This window comes from Meleagris gallopavo, chromosome 10 (genome assembly GCF_000146605.3).
Source record: "Meleagris gallopavo isolate NT-WF06-2002-E0010 breed Aviagen turkey brand Nicholas breeding stock chromosome 10, Turkey_5.1, whole genome shotgun sequence".
NCBI lineage: Eukaryota > Metazoa > Chordata > Aves > Galliformes > Phasianidae > Meleagris > Meleagris gallopavo.
This window is the reverse complement of record NC_015020.2, coordinates 2,929,862-2,943,214: the sequence shown is the minus strand read 5'-3', so window position 1 is coordinate 2,943,214 and position 13,353 is coordinate 2,929,862. Positions and strand designations below refer to the sequence as shown.

General features: G+C 36.8%; 1 protein-coding gene across 1 annotated transcript; it reads left to right on the top strand.

The window, feature by feature from the left end:
• Positions 1–253: 253 nt before the first annotated feature.
• Positions 254–7,154, top strand: LOC104912361 (cell division cycle 7-related protein kinase-like; the record flags this gene model as incomplete). The annotated part of the gene is made up of 4 exons (XM_010715843.3): positions 254–447; positions 2,001–2,083; positions 4,939–5,088; positions 6,052–7,154. Coding segments are annotated over 4 exons (804 nt in total), but the record flags the coding sequence as incomplete, so codon positions are not given.
• Between the last annotated feature and the right edge of the window lie 6,199 nt (positions 7,155–13,353).

The following is a 13,353-nucleotide window of genomic DNA, read 5'->3' as shown; positions in this document are numbered from 1 at the left end:
TACTAGTGTTGAATCAAAAAAATGCTTGAAAAATTATGCTAACTTGAAAAAAAAGACTTGAAGTTTCAAAATATCTACTGGATATTAATTTTTGTAACCACTGAAAAAATGAAGTACATTTATAGATATTATGATTTGGTAGAAAGATTTGCTATCTTCTGTTTTAAAATTGGAGCTCCTTGCTGATGAGAGTCTTTTCAGTAGTTTCGAGACAGGTATCTATATATAAAGGGAAGCTTCTTAAATATTTCACCTTCTAAAAAATACATCTGTTTTGCAGCTCATTAAACAATCGAAGATGATAGATGTTTCATCTAGAAAGTTAGTAACAAAGAAGAAGATTATTTCTACCAAAGCAGTGAGCAGGAAAGCTGCCAGTGGTTGTCCGTCAAACCTGACCTGTGACTGTTACGCAACGGACAGAGTTTGCAGTGTTTGCCTTTCAAGGTAATTTGCTTCAACAATGCTGTAAAATTGCTTACTATGCTGTCAAACAAGGTCAAAAAGCTTGAATTTACTGGACAGCTGTTTTAGTAGAAAATGTTTTAGTTGAAAGACAGCATTTGTGTAGCCCTTACGACACTAGGTGTGCTCTTCAAAAAGAATAGTTCATGAAATTTGTGGAGTAATTAGTTCACTGCTATCTGTAGCAAGAGATTCACTGTTAATGATTTTCTGTTGCTGTTGTATTTAATTATCTGCCTACATTTGTTGTAGAAAATAACCTGATTTAGTTACAACACTTAGACAACAGTCTGTCATTGAGCAGTTATCTAATAGACCTAAATTATGCCAACTGCATTGAAATTCAGTGATTGGACTCTTGCTTTCTGAGAACTTAAGGTTAAATACATTCCTCAGGCTGTTTGCATTCTGGAAATCATGAAACGTAGAATAAAAAGGAAAGATGACAGTGCTGTATTTCTTAATTTGAAATATTTTAATAGTGGACAGGCCAGAGAATCCAAATAACTCAGGTCAGATCTACTCCTCTGTAGTTCATTTAGGGGACAGAAACTTGTGCAGAGAAATCTGCTTTGTAGGCATAGTCATGAAATTGTGCAGTACCTCTCTTCCCTGACTGTCAGAATACAATGTTATCAAAGTCAGTTCAGAAATTAAACATGAGGAATTTGCTAGACTCACAAAAAAGCTGGCCTGTAGAAGGAAGGCACTTTGGAGCTTCAATACAAGAATGATTTTTAATAATGATCTCACACCTTTTAGTTAATCTAACAAGAAGTAAATTCTTGTCAGCGCTCAGAAATAGTGAACCTTAGTTTGGTCTGGATAAATAAAAAGCCATAACATCCACACCCAAGAAACTAATGCATTTTTTGCCAATGGTTAATTAGTCTTAACTTGAAAGTTCCCTGTGAAAACACGTGTTGTCATTGAATGAAACTGAAAATATTGTGACTGAAGTATGCAATAAGTATTCCTTCTACGTATTATAACAAGACCAATAATATAATTGGTAATTATAATTAGGTTATTTCATATGAGTTAATAATTATACACTAGATAATTATAAGATGCTTCAGACTTAAAAACAGAATACACATCTCACAAAAGTATATTCTAAAAATATTAAACATCATTATAATTAGAACTATATAGAAGCTGTAACAGATCCCAAGGTGACGTGCCCAGCAAATCTGGAGACAACTCAGCTTTGCCAGTTGAAGTAGACTAACAATGTGCTCCTGAGACACTCAGAAAAGAAATTCAACACTTAAAGAGCTGTCAGGAAGATGATGGTCCTTCAGAAATTAAGGTGACAGACATGAAAGGATGGGATCAGGTTCCTGATGAAGCATACGACCTACTTGATAAGCTACTAGACTTAAACCCTGCAACAAGAATAACTGCAAAAACTGAATAATGCACATTTACACATCTGACAAAAGTATATTCTAAAAATATTAAACATCATTATAATTAGAACTTATTTATTTCTGAATGTATATATTCTAAACGTATTTGTCTCTTACAACAAGATGTCAACAAGTTGCTCCCAGAGCAGGAACACCTGGATTCAGAGCACCAGAAGTACTGACAAAGTGCCCCACTCAGACAACAGGTACTACACAACAGACAAAAATTAAATGTCTTTCTTTTTTTCAAACCTATCATTTATGCATTGACATTATCTTGTGTATAGGAGGCTGTTTACACATTAAATTTGTTTTATTATCCCTTTAAAATTTATCAACCATTTCCCAATTTTAATTTAAAGTTCATTACTCAGAATAAGAAAGAACTAGGAATATTTTCCCGTGTTTGAAACTTGAATGTCTTTATCCCTTTGAGGGGTACTGCCATATGCAGGAGTTCAATAGCATGTGTTTTAAAAGAAAACAAAGTTGCAAGTTTTATCAAGTTTCTTGGCTCGTTGGCTTATTTATTCAAGAAAAATCTTAAATAAATCTTAGAGGGATATGCTTTAGACTTTTCTAGACTGTTTGCCACATATATTTTGCTGTCACAGGCATAATTAATTGTATGAGTGCAATTTTTATGATTTTTATGAAGTGTTAGTTAATCAGTACTTTTCACTGGATTTTTTTTCCTCTTTACTAATGCTTTAAATAGGTAATCTGTAAATTTCATGATTTTTTCTTACTAAGATTTTTAATTTTTCAGGGCTAAAACCATACATTTCAGTACTCCGGTAAATATTGGAGCAGAACAAAGGGATGGTTAATGCATTAGCTGATACAAGTAGGCTGGGAGAAACTCTGCATACATGGAGAATTGGAGGACTGATACAAAGTTTAACATTTCATGTATGACCAGAGGTTTTGATTATGAAAATGAAGGATAGAAACAAACGTTCTCAAAATTTGTATTTAAAATAAGTTTATAGCCATCTTTTTTGCTGAGCACTTTGTAAGAAAATAGTCAATTTACAGCATTTGAAAGTGCTTATACACACTAGAGTAGCCTTACAATACATTTGATCAGCATATCCCTTGATAGCTTCTTAATGCTTTTTGAGACAGGATCTGTGCTGTGGGCATGGCTGGGATTGCAAGAGGTATGGCAGCCTACTTGGAGTTACTGTGCCTGTGCAGTAATAGCCAGCTTTATGAGCTAGGAAACATCCAGAAATCCAGGACAAGTTTAGACAATCCCTGAATCTGTCTAGACAGAATTTATGCAGAAAGAAGACATACTTAAGAAATTTTGGACAGAGGGTTGTCTTAAGTGTGCTTTCAGACAGTTTTCTGTTCTCTAGGGTAACGGAGGGCAGGATTACAGAAAATGTGGGTAAATCTGGAAACCCTCGGGTGTGGCCCTAAAGATATTGAGTCAGTGCTGCAAAGCTTCTGTAATATGTCAACAAAGTGCTTAATTAGAACTGGGTAGACTAATACTAGTATTTATGAGATAATGCTATTCTTGAGCTAACAAATCTCCTTACCCAATAACATCTGGGACTGCTGTAGTCACCTCCTTGTACTTCTGCCAATCTTGCTACTAGTTTTGGTCTTTGTGCCGAGACTGAGTTATCAGCTGGATCCAGCTGGCTGTCCAGAGCTACCTTAAATAAGTGAGCCAGGTTTAAAACACAGAGAATACAACCCAAACATACAACTTGGCCCTAAGCAGATCCAGTTACATTTTTTAACTTGATTTGTTCCTTTGTTTCCCTTTAAGATGGTATCCCTCACTAGTTCGATACTAACCACTAGGCAAATGCACAGAGAGGAATCATGATTTTGATGTCATTGCACAAGATCTCACAGTCTGCTGAAGATGCCAACCCTATCAGAACTGTAGGACTGAGTAGTAATTTCACTATATAATTGTCTGACAATATCTGGAAGAGCTGAATAAATATCTTTAAAAGTCTTCACCTTGATGACTGTCTTTCCCAACCACATACTAAGGGCGATGCGTAACACCGTAAGCAGGTATTATGATCAACATCAATACTACAGTACTACATCAGTACTACTAAAATTTTTTCATTGAAGATAAGATACAAAATTCTTGCACACTGAATTATTGTACCCATAAATAACTTGAATTTTGATTTTTATAAAAGGCTTAAAACCTGTGTTTGTAGATCAACTTAGAAGTTTCAGAGCTCTTTGCTGTTTCTAGCTAAAATGTCAGACTTAATTACTGCATATTTTACTGCCTATTTTTGGAAGATATGCAGAATGACTAGAGCTTTATTTCCCAACTTAATTTTTCTCTTTAGAATTTGAGAGTTCTTCAGACTCTCTCCTTCACTTTCCTTGCCATCTCTCAAAATGTGCAACTTAGCCAAAAAATTACAGCAGACAGGTATTCTCATAACTTTCAGTATTAAAGTTTCCATCATGCTTTGGCTTCTTCCATCAGAGAACTCCCTGTACTCTTCATAACACAATGAAAGTGATGAATAACTGTTACAGTTCTTAAACAATCTTGTCAAGTGGTTTCATATTAGAGAGCAAGTGAGTTTGTAGTAAGACAAACCTTTTAGTACACCTAACTGGCAACCTCAGTCCCAGAAAAGTAAGATTTACATTCAATTCTGAATTGTTTTGTATTCGTGAACTTTTATATTAAGTTTTCTCAATCAAAGCAAACTTACTGAAGTATCAAAACTAGCCATTTTTTCCTCTCTCAGCTCTCTGATCAGAATAACTTCAAATGTTGTTTCAGTACATTTTTAAAGCAAATTAATGAAATTACTCACGTGAGAAACTCTATAGACAAATATTCTCTATAAAAGAAGGCATCTGATTTTATTTACAAGTATACCAGTTTACGGTGCTTGCTGAAGTGTTATCATTGTGACCACAGTCTGTAAGTTATTCAGAACATTACTTTCTCTGATAACAACACTTCTGGCTTAATTCCTTTTTAAAGAATTTGAGATTTTTCTTTTGATGAAATTTTACTTGTTTTACTTGCTACTAAGCTTGCTTTCTATTACAGCAATTGACATGTGGTCTGCAGGAATTGTATTCCTTTCTCTGCTCAGTGGACGGTATCCATTTTACAAAGCAAGCGATGATTTAACTGCTTTGGCACAAATCATGACAGTTCGTGGATCTCGAGAAACCATTCAGGCTGCTAAAACTTTTGGTATGCAAACCTTAATTATGGGGAGGAAGGGAAAATGTATGCCTGGTCTGCTGTTTAATGCAATGATTTACGATCTAGTTGTGACTTGTTTTTATTTTAAACAAACTTTTAACTTTGGAGGTAAGTCACACTTCTTGCATGCAAAATAACACTACTTATCTATACATACAGAGTTTTAGGAAAGCTTTTATTTGTCTATCTTTTATAATTTTTATGAGGAGTAATTCATTCTGTGGATTTCCTAACTTTGCTGCCTTTCGGTAAGTAAGGGCCACTTGAGGTGAAATATGCCAGCTAAATGTTTCCTACTTCTTAGAATTCTTGAAGTAATATTTATCCTTGCAAAATTTCCTATGGAGCATTAAGTTGTATTGACTTAATATTTAGATGATGTAAACCTTGCATTTTTATCCAGAAGGACCAGAAAAAAACAACCAACCAACCAACCAAACAAAAAAACCAATAAAAAAAGCAAGAGGGCCTGTTTGGAGGGAGAAAAAAAGGACAAAAATAGAAGTAGCCATTTTCCTCACCTGCAAGCCAAACATTAAAGCACTTGGTACCTGGAAGTGTAACTGACAGCATCAATTTTAATTCTCCAAACAGGTGTTTAAATCAGTTATGTAAGCAATGAACTGAACTGGATTTTTAATTTTCAGTTCTGTTAAGATGAGGATGAAATGGAAAATGATGCTGTGAGGACTGAGTGATGACTTGTCAATTCATAACTTCATGTAAAAACACAGTTCTGTTCTAAGCAGAGCTACTTCTGACTTTCTGGGGCCCTTACTTGAAAACATGGCTGATTTGGGTTTTTTAATTAGTATCTAATCTAATTAGTATTTAGAACTAATGTCAGTTATGCTTCAATGCTTGAAATTTCTCTGAAACTAACTTAAAAGTTGTAGTCATAGAGCAAGTAAAATAAAATGTCACTGGCTGTAAAAACTATTTTTCTCTTAGGTAAATCAGTTCTGTGTACCCAAGTTGTCCCCGCACAAAACTTACGAACCCTCTGTGAGAAGCTGAGAGGAACAAATAGCAGCTGTAACAGATCCCAAGGTGACGTACCCAGCAAATCTGGAGACAACACAGCTTTGCCAGTTGAAGTAGACAAACAGTGTGCTCCTGAGACAATCAGAGAAGAAATTCAGCACTTAAAGAGCTGTCAGGAAGATGATGGTGCTTCAGAAATTAAGGTGACAGACATGAAAGGATGGGATCAGGTTCCTGATGAAGCATACGACCTACTTGATAAGCTACTAGACTTAAACCCTGCAACAAGAATAACTGCAAAAGATGCTTTGCTGCATCCCTTTTTTAAAGACATGAGACTATGAGAACATGCTCTGTTCACGCTTTTATATGTTTTATGTGAAAATGAGATACTGAAGGAGTTTTAATCCGTTGCCGTTACACTCATTGAAGTACCATTACACTGTGCACAGCACTACTGAAATTGTCTCACAATTGGACTGCAGATGTAAATATTACATAAATGTTACTAATATGGTCAAATCCTGAGACGCTTTTGAGGTGTTGTTACTGTGCATACCTGTTCTCTAAGAAAATTAACTTTGATTTAAAACTAAAGAGTTTCTCACAGTAAGATTAATTCTCAAGACATCGAAATTTGCATTGAAGTATGACTGAAATGAAAAAGTGCTTGAGGGATTTTTTTTCCATTATTGCATACCCCTGCTTTGTTCCCAATTAGTACCTGGGAGACTAAAGTGCACTAATTTTGTTGAGATGGTTTTCAGAGAACAGTTTTACTTTGGGAGTGTTGCTGGAACAGGGGCTATATAGAGAGGTTTTATCATCAAAACAAAAGCATCATTGTTTTAAAAGTACTTCTTTTCCCTGTCTGTTCCTTTCTACCGAGGCAATAATGATAAATGCAGTTACTCATTTTGCATAGCCTGTATTTCTTCTATGCCATTGGTAGCTGTCAATACACAACAACTGTTGCCTTCAGAATGTCCTGTGTGACATGTATGTTTGATTTCTGTTATGAAAACTGATTTTCACAGAACATCTTTTAAATAAAGGATTTGTTTTTATAACGTCAGAAGTGTGTCTAGAGATGATTCTATAAAAATAGTTAGGTAAGGTTTCCCTGTGGGATACTTCTGTTCAGGAAGAATTATGCAGCTTTCTTTTCTGCATAAATTCCTCAGTGATGTACAATACTTTTCAGATAGCTCTAGTGTGTATAGCTGTCATAGCAGAAGTATCTTAATTATCAAGGAAATCAAAATCTTACTGCCTCACATTAAAAGCTAGCTAATGTCTGGTCACAAGTAGGAATCCCCCCCTCCCATCCCTAGTACCCTCTAGCCTCATGAATTCATTGTGTGAAGGAAGTCATTCTCAGCACTTACCTCTTTAGAAATCCATTATGCTTTTGGAGACTGAAATTTAATATAGTGTTTTTCCAATTACAATTCTTGAAATGCTCATGTAGTTGTTGCTATAAAAGGTTACAGCAACTCCAGGAAAAGATTGATGCTTTGATAGCTTTTATATAAGCCTTCACAAAGAAGCTGGTAGTTACGTCATGACCAGTACTGTGGCTGAAGAGTAATTATTTCAGTACATTCAAAATCTCCAGTACATACAAAGTGATGGTAATATTGCCCTGTCCCTGGTATCAGCTGTTAGAGAAAAATATTTGTAGATGTCAGACTACTGATGATGGGTTTCAGAAAATCTTGAAACCCACAGTACTCTGGGGCCCAGATCTTAGTAACTTTTGCTGTTTATATAATTTCAACCCAGCACGTCACTTAGAAATTATTTATCTAGAGGAACTGTGGCCAAATTTGGCAAGTGATGCTGTCTGCCAGTGTCTGCAGATGTATTGTTTCCTCCTACATTCACTCATGCCATCTGTGGTCTCATGAGAGCGCTAGCTGATGGAAAAAAAAAAAAAGCCAACTATCTATTGTGAACTTTCTAAATCGCTTCTGCTTTTTCAGCCCTCCTACTCACCACTGCATTGATCAGCTCCTTGCAGCAGGCACTGCAATCATTAACCACCACATAAGTTTAATAATCAGAGCAGGAATATCTCTGCTGATGGTGCTTTTACCATTATTAAGAGTAAATAAAATTCCGCAAGTAGCAATTCTAAGTTTAGATTATTTGATAACAAGCTAGAAGAAAGCATTGTTACTCTTCCTCCAGATAGCTATTTATTTAAAACGTGAGACATTAGCTGGGAGTGGGATAAAACAAAAAAGAAAAATGTTGGAAAACAGCAAGGAAACACTAGAGGGGAACAACTAGTTGCCACTGAATTCTCCTTGTCTCTCCAATAGTCCTATAGGTAAGAGCCAAGATAAAAGATTCCTTTAAAGTTTAATTACTTGACATGTTTGTAAACTGGATGTGAATTTTGTGCCAGGATAACTGCAATTAGAAACACTGTATGCAGAAACAAGAGTGATACAACAAATGTTCAAGCAGTTGCAAGAAACAGCTGGAACACTGTTAAGTTCTGGACATTGTGCTATAACAAGGATGTTAATACATTAGAAAGAAACCAAGTAAGGCAGCAAAAATGAGCATGGACTAAAGAAAAACTGATAAGAATAATCCTGAGAACAAAATGTTGGGAGTAAATCTAAATATATTTGCGTATCTAGAATAGGGAAGACAAGCTTATTCCTAGTCCTACGTAAGTCTGGGAAACGGTGGCACATTTTAAGCTTACAGTATGTTTTCTTGTTGTAAATGACAATTAGGGAAGGGGAAGTCATCTTTCTAGATGTGGTTGAAGAAGCATCTGCAATCCAGCAACAAGTTTGTCTGGATAATACTGACAATAAAGTAGCAATGAATTTCCAAATCCTACTGAGATTGTAGTGCTCTACTTTTTGAGATCGGACTCAATGGCTTTTGAGATAGGACTTAAGTGTTAAAAGGCTTACGTAAAGCAAATTGTTATATGGATAAATAAATAGAATGTCGATGCATGATTTATCAGAATATTCAGTATCCTCCTTATTTTATGCATTTGCCATACCTAGAGTTTACACAGTCTTTGCTATTCAAATAGTAAAAGCAATTTAGAACCAGTATGCAGCCAAAGCTTCATGTGCAGGTGCAAAAGAATTCTGATAATCTTTAGTGGCCTTTGGAGGCCACTTGGTCTGATGAAAATGTTTCCATAACTGTCCAATATCTAGCCAAGTTTCTAAGCTGAATAGCTAGACTGCATTTCAAGGTAGAATATAAAGAAATTTTCATTCCAGGGAGCCCCTGACATGGGCAATCTAGTAATCAAGGCGTTGTGATTTTGCAAGAATTTTTAAAAAATCACATCAAAGTCATGGTAGGCTTTGTAATCCAGTCTGGCTACTGTGCAATTTCCTGCTTTAATTACAACTGCCAAACAAAAAGCATTTCCTTTACAAAGATGATTTATTTTCTTAGCAAATTTCTTACTAGTCCTGCTGGTTAGCAAAATACAAAGGAAAAATTATCTTCAAATCTTCCATCAGAGGTAGTTATCAGTAATGAAGAGGCACTTTCTTCTCAACTAGATGGCATGTTTTAAAAAATGCATTCACAATTAGTACAGCACACCTGAAATTTTCCTATGTGCTGGGAACAGACCATACAATACAGTGGGAGTCAGACAAGTCAGCTTCCTCCTTTTTCTTTATCATCTCACTTCAAAGATGCTTTTTCTGAAGGGAAAAAATCACTAAGCACTAAAGGCACTTAAGAGAACAACAGCATTTAAAATGAAATTAATATCCTCTCTGGCTTCGTAGATTCTTATTCTATAACCAAACAATATCATTTCTCAGTCAGTAGACCGGTAGGCTCATAGCAAAGGCTGTTTCCCAAGACATTACTCAATCTTTATGTAACATATTTGCAATGGGTCCCTTTTTAAATTATTTATTTTCTTTTCAAACCATATAGCCTAAAATTAATTTTACTACTCACGCAGCCACTGCGTGTTCACTTCATCTTGTCCCTTTTCCAGAAAATAGTACATGTTCCAGGTCAGTGGCAGCATAAAGGAGGTTCACACTCCTTTCTACTGCTGCATTCCTGGTTGACCAGTTCAAAGGGTGGTAAATATTGAAGTTGGCTGCCTGCACACAGTGGGCGGAAACTGGATGGGCCCTTTGATCAGATGCTCGTGAAGGCGGGCACATACAGCTTTGTTACTCTGAGCATTTCTGGTACCACAGAGGTGTGGATCCAGTAAATGGCTGTTCTGAAACAGGGCACAGTGTGAGTGAACATTCAAAACCTTTGGTCAGGTACTTAGTTCTGCCTCTCCATGACTCAGCCCGTTTTACTTTCATGTTCTTCTGACTCTGCAAGAATGTTGCCTTTATACAATACACTATTGTATCATGTTAAAAACCAACCACTGAAAGCATTCCTGCTATCCCCAGTTCATTCCATTTCTGGAAAGACTGAAGTTCTCCCGTGGGACTATGGCAGGGAAGATGGTGCTTCTGTTATGTGTCATTTGCTTTCTTGCATAAACTCCTGTGGTTTTCAGAGAAGTCAGATTTTAATCTACGCCTTCATTATGTGTTTGTTGCAAAAATACTAGTGCTTAAGAAGTATTTTCATGAGCATTTTCCTTTATATGGCATAACCATACTATTTATAACAGTTAGTGCATAGGTAGTTTTACTTCTTAATGTGAAGAGCTAAGGATGAAGCCTAGCAATTGTAATACTTGAAAAACATTACCTTTTTCTGTGATGAAAGTTTGTATAAGTTGATCTAATTAATGCCCAGCAGGAGGCAGCTTATTGATAAGATCTCTTGTACTTTTGATTCTTGTGTTTCCTTTCACCAGTTCTCTCAAAAAAATCCTACTAGAAGATTGGATTCCCTGCACTGTGTTGCTGAGAAGTGTTGGTCTTCAGTGATTCTTTCATGATTTTGTATGTTGCTGTGCATTAAATGCAAGCACATCAATCACTTCCATTTCCAGCCATCCTGTGGCCTTCCCTCAAGTCCTGCCTCTGTTCTTCTACCCTTTGGCTTGTTTTGGAGATTTCAGTCTTCCTCAGCAAAACACTTGACTTATACAGGTAAGATATTCTAGAATTCTCACTACTATTGCATTTTTCTAGTCTGTATTCTTATCACATCTGATCTTGAATATCAGTTTTAAACATGGGAGAAAATCTATCTGCTGTTGAAATTTCTACTAGATATATACACACTTGTTTGCCTTACTCTGAAATAAAGTGGTAAAATGAGACAGTAATGCTGAATTCTGTAACAAATCAACCACTTCATTTTCCTCCAACACATCCATATCTAGCTATGAAAGCTGTCTCGAACTTGCTTTCTAAACTCTCCAAAAATCTATTCTGCCCTGTGATATGCAGCCCATTCCCATGGGCTGCCTTAGCTCCTCACGGGGCTCCATTCACTTTCCAAAAACGTACCTTACTGCAGGACTCAGACTGGGGGCGGCCTTGTTCCTCTACCACTTTTTGTTGCGATGGATTTTGCTGAGACAATTTATCATGGATAATTCATGCAGCACAGATTAGTCCTGAATGCAGCTTACAACCAAGCAGTTTTCACCTGCTGGGATTCCTCGTGTGTGCCTTTTGGCTTATGTTTTCCATTGCTGCTCTGCTTGCAATCGGCTCTGTAACTTGAGCCACATTTACTATGAATAAAGTAACATGTAGTTCAAATTTATAGGTATTTCCCCCAGTTGTCCTTGTAAAAAAAAAAATCACAGTGTACTGAATATTCACTGACAGCCCATTCTGAGAGAGGAAAGGATCAAGTTGCCTGCTGATTGCTATGACTTCCTTTGTTAAAACCAATGATTTGATTAATTTGATGTATTGTAAATAACTTAGATATGGTTAATCTCTGAACAGCCAGAAGAACGAGAGCTGCAAAATGCTTCAAAAATTATTTTGGGATGGATGAAATTATACTGGACTAACATGGCTCCAGAATTGCCTGTGGCCATGTAGGGCTGGGGAGGGAGTGCAGGGAAATGCTGGGTCCCCCACTACACCCCACTCCATCCCCCTGGCCCAGGGAGCAGCCTGTGTGGAGCAGCAGCCCTCCCTTCGCCTCCCACTAATCATTTTCAGTTTACAAAACTGACAAACACAGGGTAATAAATAGCTCTCAAAGATATGCAGCTTATTTATGAGGAGTAGCAGAGCTGGCTGCAACAGCACAGGATTTTTTCCTTATCAAAACGGGCGAAGAACTGAAAGATGGATGCTACCAGATACTGCAATAAATTCAAATTCCCATCAAATAAACCTCAGTAGCCAGTAACATCCCCAGCTCTGAGGGAGTGAGGTCTTCCTGCTGGCCTGTGCTCCCACACTAGGGTGACTGTTGCCTTGAACTATATCACGTAGCCAACAGAAGGTAAATCCTGCTGATAAATGACAAAGAAGACAACGTGATCCAGGCCTTATTTCTAGTTGTTCATGAGGAAGTCTTTATAACAGCAATAAGAATGGTTGCTTTTTCCTTCCCCTTTCCTTTCACTTCTACATGCTCCTCCCTAAAAATGCATTTATCAAATTTGTACTATGCAATTAAATATCCCAAACTGAAACGCAGGATCTTTAAGTAAAATCTTTAACAACTCAAGATCTTCAACAACTCTTCCCAAACTTGCTGTGGTTATCAGAGAATTAGTAGGTCTCCAAGCAAAGCCGCTTGATTCTTCATTTTTCTTGTCTGAGGCATTGCAACAGTTCTAATTGCTGGGGAGAACAGAGCTCAACAGAAAGACTCTAACAGACCAGTGGTGGTTTGTCAGTAGCTTAGCAGATTTCCTATGAGAGTCAGGGCAAGAATGTGATTTCCTCCACAGATTTTCAGTTGCGGCTCTTCCTCAAAGAGAACTGAAAGTTTCGCTTCGTCCCCACTATCACGACAGCTAGGTCAAGTGAGTTTTTAAGTCAGATATTTGTTATAGAATAATATATAAAATATGCATACATGAACTATTCCAGCTAATGATCAGTATGAGTATGGGGAGAATCTAAGCAGGCAACAAGCAGAAAGTAGATGAAAGCAGCAACTAAATGAAATTGAGTTCAGTACAAGAGGAAGAGCTATTTGCTTCCATAGCTTAGGGTACTAGGAAGGAACAAGTCCACTGCAGGTTTTCATAGACAGAGTCCCCCAGGTAATTGAAAGAATATTGATCAGCCTATGCACCCGTGCATTACTGAATGCACTAAATCACTTGAAAGCGAACTAACAGCAATGATGCTGTCT